The sequence below is a fragment of the Pteropus vampyrus genome, unplaced genomic scaffold, assembly GCF_000151845.1.
Source record: "Pteropus vampyrus isolate Shadow unplaced genomic scaffold, Pvam_2.0 Scaffold158, whole genome shotgun sequence".
NCBI classification, from domain to species: domain Eukaryota; kingdom Metazoa; phylum Chordata; class Mammalia; order Chiroptera; family Pteropodidae; genus Pteropus; species Pteropus vampyrus.
The window spans coordinates 1,891,794-1,898,785 of record NW_011888939.1 but is presented as its reverse complement, the minus strand read 5'-3'; the positions used below and the strand labels follow the sequence as shown (position 1 = coordinate 1,898,785).

General features: G+C 56.8%; 1 protein-coding gene across 1 annotated transcript; it reads right to left on the bottom strand.

Annotated features, from left to right (window-relative positions):
• Window positions 1–648: 648 nt before the first annotated feature.
• On the bottom strand, window positions 649–3,367 carry QRFP (pyroglutamylated RFamide peptide). The gene is given in 2 exon segments (XM_023536563.1): window positions 649–2,469; window positions 2,472–3,367. Coding segments are annotated over 2 exon segments (396 nt in total). The 5' UTR covers window positions 2,719–3,367; the 3' UTR covers window positions 649–2,320.
• Between the last annotated feature and the right edge of the window lie 3,625 nt (window positions 3,368–6,992).

Here is a 6,992-nt window from a genome sequence, read left to right as displayed (position 1 = left end):
CCGCCCCCCACTGAGAAAGAATAGCTTTGTTGATTTTTGTTTAATGATGAAAGCTGAATGATGGGATATCCACGCCTTTGAAGGCCCTCTCGCTCTCTTTATCTGAGATTTCTCCACTGAGGTTAATTTAATCCAACTAAGTTAAAAACTAGCCAGGGCACTCCCTAAGTGTATGTAAACACGCAGGAATGTCTCAGCTTTGGTGACCACGGGAGCAGCACGCTTGTGTGTGTGTGTGTGTGTGTGTGTGTGTGTGTGTCTGTTTTCTAGGAGTGGAAACTGCACGTGAGACTCAGGACACCTTGCTACAAGGCCTCCCTCTGCCCTTGGTCTTGGTTGCACTTGGTCTTTGATGAGCAAGTCTCCTGGGTGAACGAGCTGAGGGAGGCTGATTGGTCGCTACCCAGAGTGGAGACAAGCACACACCTAGGGGAGACAGCCGGGGCTGGAATTGTACGCGCTTCGTCCAGCCACCCTGTGACAAACATTCTTGGCACCAGAGCTGTCTTTCGTGGACAAGCACTGGGGCTCATTTTCTTGAGGTTTGCCCTCCATGGCTTGAGGGTGAGTGTATGTTACCAGTGGATGAAGATCCGGGGATGTGTTCCTTCCCCATCGGACTGTCACATTAGCAGGAGGCATCCTTTCTTGGACAGTAGTGGAGGCCAAAGAGTATGATGTGCTTTCCAGGCTCTGTGTCCCTGTCTGGTCCCTATCAGCAGCTCTGAGCCCTAGGGCATAGGTACCCAGGCACAGGGGAGCAGCCGTGAGGGGCTCCAGGAGAAGGCAGTTCGCTTTAACATAAGGGGTGTTCTGACTCCTCTGTTCCCGTCCCATCCTACCCCCCAGTTCTGCTCCCCAGTCAGCTTGACTTTTGTGGCTCAGATCTGTGTACCACTTAATGAAGTGGCTTTCTAGCTGCCAAGGACTGAGAGCCGCTACTGTTAAGTCACTAACAACAGAAAACTCTGAAATGCTCCAAGGGGTCAAGCTGCGTCCAACCCAGTGTGGTTCTAAAAGGCTAATAAAAATCCAGCAATTAATTGTGACAGCTCAATGGAAAATTATTCAATTGTGAACAGAGACAAGCAGCAGCTCGAAAGGAGGCGGGAGATGTTGCCATAGTAACATCAATACAGGTTCTCATCTCAGCAGTTGAAGTCAGCCTGGGAGTAAGCAGTATCAGACTGCCGTATCTGACACGAGACGGAACACAGGACACACCAGAGCAGCGTTAGGAAGAGATGCTCTGCCTCGCCCCAGTGGCTGAGCACTAACTTCCCTCAGGTAGAGCAGGTGATTTCAGAATGATCTTTGCTTGGAGAAAACCAGGGAGAGGCAGTCAAGTGCAGGAGAAAAATACACCGTCTGTTTCTCTGTACCTTGGACCATGGGCATTTTACCAACTGCCAATTAAGGGGATGCTGGGAAAGGTGTGTGGGTGCATGCAACACAATTTCCATCTCCCCAGAGTTGAGGCACTGGCGGCTCAGGAAAGCGAAGTTCCTAGTGCACAGAGGACCTGTAGGCAAGAGCCAGGCGAGCTGCTTGTTACGGCTTTGCAGTTTACAACTATTATTTCAAAAGATCCGTATACCATTCATATTCCTAACATTTGAAATGCAACCTTGCTATAGCAAAAATGGATTCCTTGCTCATGTCCCACGAGACACTTGGCTTGACAAACACTGTAACATCGAGGGGGACAGTTACCAGAAGGGGATGGGCAGCTGGTTCTGAACAGCATCCCAACACCACAGCAGAGTTTTCTTGCCAGAGGGGTCGTGTGTTAATGGGGCGGAGAACGAGATTTTATTTTTCCATTTTTAACTTTCAGAACTGTACTCTTCACCCAGTGGAATGTACTCATTCACAGTTGCTCTTTGGATGTCAGCTACAGACGTCCCTATGGAGACTGTCAAATCTTTGATCACCCCACTGCAGTCATTCCGTCTGCCTGCCTTCAACTCGGAGCTGGCACAGCCAGCTCTGTTCATATTCGTGGCCCAACAGCATCCCGGACTCCATGCCGCTGGAGCCAGGGGGCTGACCAGAACCAGACCATAGTGTGGGTGAGCTGCGATGGTGGTGTCATCTTACCCAAGATACAGCTTGCTTTCGGTCACCTCTTTTTGACACCACCCAAGTTTTTGCTTCAGCAAAGTTGAAAATCAAAAGTAAGCATCCACCTAACCAATCCTACTGCTAATTCATTATAATAATAGCCACATCTTCTCAGCGTCTTTGAGGCTTGTGGAGTGGGAGTTGGGGTGGGGGGACAGTATCCAAGGAGAAACCCTCTCCAAGGTGCCCTGGCCCTTCACCGCCGGCCAAAGCGGAAGCTGAAGCCACTTTTCTTTCTGCTGTAGCCATTGAGCTCCTCAGCCAGGGTCCCCAATGGGTCACTAGCCTCGCCATCAGCCAGAGGGAAGCTGGCAGCCTCGTTGCCATCATCCTGCCTCCCAAACCGAACCTGACACCGGTATGCTCTCTGCCTGACGTCCGCAGCTCCACGGCTGTGCCGAGCAGGGCATGCGGGTGTGGAACTCTCGGCTGCTGTGAGGAGCCCCATGGGAAGTGGACTCAGCGTCCCCCGGCCCAGCTCACTTCGCCTTCAATGCCACCCATGGCATCCATGGGCTTTTCTCTGCCCAGTAGAGGAAAGCAGGTGCCCCATGGCAGCAGGAGGAGGCAGGACAGGAGGCAGGGGCTTACCATCTGGTCGGAGGAAGGAGACGGGGAAGTTACAGGCTGCCGTGTGGGCCGTGCACAGCACTAGTCAACTACCTCCCCGGGCCTGGGCAGCCATCAAAGGCCCAAGCTGGTGGCTCAGCTGAGCCCGACTTGCAAGCAGCATGAAGTGTCACTACGTGGGGAGACCATCCTTTATTTTCTTAGCAGGCTCAGGAGCTGATTGTACCAATTAGGCTGCTTCTCCCTCTTCTGCAATCTCTGGGTTTGACGGCTGTGGCAGCTTAGCGCTCTAATCCCACCACTGCTGGGGTGGCTCACAGCATCACGCAGGCAGCCTGGGAAAGCTGGGCAGATTTGGTTCATTCTTCTTTTATTGTAATTATTGACTCTTGGCCAATCATCTCAGAGCCGCAGGGTAGAAAGTTAATAGCATCAATCTCTCTTAGTTTTCGACTTGATAATAAATAGGTCTGGCTGAGCTGTTTAGCTGGGACTCTACTGATGTCTCTAATGTGGAAATGAGTTGCTCGTGAAAACAGGAAACAAATTTGATGTACCCGGTCTAACTCAGACACCCGACTGGAGAGGAGCGTGTAAACATGGCCGGGGTGTCAGTGTCTCTATTAAGCCCCATCTGTGTGCATGGCTGCACTTTGTCTTCACGATAAACCTTTCAGGCACCGTTCTTCCCATTTTTTTTTTTTTTTCGTAAAAAAAAAAAAGGTCAGAAAGACTAAGACTGTGCCCGGGCCACATGGCTAGAAAGCGAAGGCTCTGAGACTCATGATTCTAATGGCCAGGTGCTTCTCGGCACGCCAGACCTGTGGGATAATATCCAGGAGATGTTATCCCGTTACAGGAGGCAGCAGGCTCAAGCGGGTGATTTGCCCAAGACCTCAACAGCTTTTAAGTGACAGAGCTGAATGCAATCCCAGGTCGAACTGGGCTTGACTTGGGAATTGCTACGTGGATAGGGGTCCATGGGGGATCTGCAGCCAGACTAGAGCTTCCTCATATGCCCCTGCCTCGGCAGTGACTGCTCGTTCCCTCGCAGAGGAAGCCTTTTTGGTAACGACCGTGGCGAGTCAGCTGGCTGGTCCTTCGAGGAGGACGGAAGCTGGCATGCAGAGCTGGCCCTGGAGACGATGGCACAGATGAGCGCTCTCCAGAAATGGCTCCCTTGAAGACATTTCAAAGTGAGCTCTGCCAGAAAGCTTCACAGAAATCACAAAGCAGCCCTCCTCTCTACCCAGATCCAGCCCTCCTAAGCTGCTCGTCCCTGGGGCCGCTTCGGGAAAGCCCTTGCATCAGGCCTGGACAGGGCGGGGGGCTCTCCACAGCTGTTTCCTCCCCGTAAAACGCTGCCAACAGCTGTTTGGACCGGGACGATCCCACCTGGTAGATGAATCTACCTGAGGATGGCCTCTGGGTCTCGAGAAAGGGGACTTCTTGATGCACAGAAAGAAGTGGCCCTCCTCCCGTGGAGGGCAGCTCCGGCCGCCTCTGGGCTGCAAGATGAGGTGCCAGCGTCACCTCTCCAGGCCTACCCAGCCCTGAGACCCCCTGCCCAGCTCCTGACCTGGATGAGGGCCTGACGGGGTTCCTGCAGGTACGGAGCAGCTGTACTCACCCTGCTGTGGACAGGCTCCTCCGGGCTCTCGTCCAGGAGGTGTGGCTCCTGACGATCCCTGCTTTATATAGGTCCCCTGGGTGGACTTGTCACCCACTGTGTGCTCTGACTGCTGCACATTCCTGACCCTGGGATTCCACTGGGGACACTGGTGGTGAAGGAGGGGGCAGTTCAAACAAGATGTGGTCTGATGAGGGGCAGACGGGCCGCCCTTTGCCCAGAGAACCACCTCATTCGGAGGAGAGCGGGCAGCGTCATTAACTGAATCACGGGCAGACCCTCGAGCCCCTTGGAGGAGGCGTTGGTGCCCCACCCCCCCCTTAATGACCCTTACGGTCCTGCCTGTGTCAGGCTCGCCTCTCCGCAGCAGCCGTCGGCGGGGGGCGGGGGGTGGGGCTGGTGTCCACACCTCACACACCTGTGGCCGGGCCAGCACGCCACTCCCCGGGCTCGAGATGACAGACGCCCATGAGGCCAGCGATTGCCTCCAGTCGAGTTAGGTGAGCGGTTGCTCGGTGCCGCAGTCCACCCGTGCTGGAGCCTTACACGGGGTGTTCGGTGCCAACAGGCTGAACCGGGCAGTGGCTACCTCCCTACAAGAGGCGGTGGAAGGGGCCAAAGCCCTGGCCTGGGCAGCTCCTCTCTCAAGCCCAGGGCCTGGCTCGTGCCTGCGCCCGTTCGGGGAAAGACGGACAGGCGAGCGAGGGTCAGCACCGTGGCTCTCCACGGGGCGGCTTTCTGAACCTCAGCTGAGAGCGGTCACATCGCCTCTCCGGCCACAGGGATACGGCACAGAGATACGGCACAGAGATGAGGCTGTTAGGCCACCGTGGGACTTGACGAGGGCTGGGTGTCAGTCGTCACCCACGGTGGACGACACCAGTCTTTGTCACTCCCCAGCCACTTGCTCCCAGATGGTTTTTCCCCAGGCGAGCTCACCGGTGCGGGCGGGGAGCATCGCATGTCACCCGCACAGCACCCTTACAGAGCGGGCTGCCCCGTGGGTCCACATGTCCCTGCGGCGTCCGCTCTGGTCTGGGCGTGGCCACTGGCTGGAGTCTTGCTCCTGTCTCGCCTCACGATGATTCATCCGAGATCTGCTCTGCGTGTCATCGCAGAGCACCCCTGGGGTCTTCTCCGGGCAGCAGCCAAGGGGGAGGCGGGGACCCATCACAAGGAAGCAGGAAGTGTTTGCCGGTGGGTGGCACCCCTCTGGCTGACTCCAGCAGTCCCCACCCCACCCCTCTCTGCACCTGAGGACTGCCTGTGGGGAGACCAGCAGGAGGTACAGACACAGTCTAGCCACGCCCCCAGCCTGTTCCCCCTGGCTTAGAGGCTGCGGCCGCCCTGCAGTCACTGGGGACGTCACTGGGGACGGCTACTCAGGCCAGGCTGGGGACTGAGGTGCTGGGGGGGTGGGCAAGAAATCACGCCAGAGGTCACCACCCCATGAGAAGAGACAGGGCCTTATGGACACTTCCCCGCCCCCAGCAACCTGAGGGAAGGGCTGCAGTCTACCCCCTCATGGGGGACGATGGCTCAAGAGAGTGCTTAGCTCCACCCCCAGCAGGAAGCCGAGGTTTCCCCTTGACCTTGTTTAGCAAGCGTGGGGTCCAGAAAAGGCGGACAGCCAGCTCACGGTTGACTTTGGGCCCTCCCAAGGGGTGCGCTCTGGCCTCCCGTGGTGAGGGCGACAGCTTCGTGCAGGTGTGGGCAGAGGGTGCGCCCACGTGCCTGCGGGAGCAGGTGCAAAGGCGGCCTCCATCACCGAGGGGCCGGCGTGCGTGCGTACACCAGTGCGTGTGAGGGGTGCAGCGTCGTCATTTTATCTCCCCTCCTCCCCCTCCCCCCTCTCCACTCCCCCCTCCCCTCAACCTCACCCCTCTCTGGGGCTCCTTGATTCCCTGGGCTCCAGGAAAAGGTCCTGCTGTGAAAACAGCCACTTGCCCAGGGCCCCTTTAAGGACTAGGGCCTGTAGCTCTGTCAAGTGGCCACTGAAAGTCCTGAGCATTGGGCACAGGTTTGGGTTGGGCATAAGGTTGGGGAAGAGTATGACGAGGCCCCCATGTGGCCCACCGATTCCTCAGCACAGCCCCCACCCATGATGTCCCCACCCTCGGGAGCCAGCCGCCTGGAGCCAAGTATGATGTTGGATTCAATGCCAAACTTCCCAGCTCTGGGGTTTTGCCAGGCACCCAGAACACCTGGCCCAAAAGATTGTTTTCAAGAGCATTTCCTGGGCTCCTCAAAGCCTCTGGGGTCCCTCCAGGAAACGAGCCCCCACTCTTGAGCAGCTGGGGGGCAGTGACAACTGTGACACTATTTCTGCCACCATGGAGACTCAGGGCTTCCAGCAGCAGCAGAAGGGCAGGGCCTGGGCTGCAGCTGCATCTCAGAGCAGCGGGATCCTCTGGAGTCAGCTTCCCCGGCAAAGGCTTTTTGTGGTATCAGGGGAATGGGGAAGGCTGTGAGCCAGGGGACCGTCTTTTTTATAGGCTGGAAGCCACCAGTATGAGGTTCCCTGGGAAGCCGTCCTGGTGGAGGGTCGGGGCCATGTCCTAGGATGTCCAAGCTGCCCAGCAGCCTGCCCTTGCTTCTCAGTGTGGGGGCTGAGGCTGGGCGTGGACAATACCTGCTGGGGTGACGTAGCCTGGCGCTGCCGAGCCAG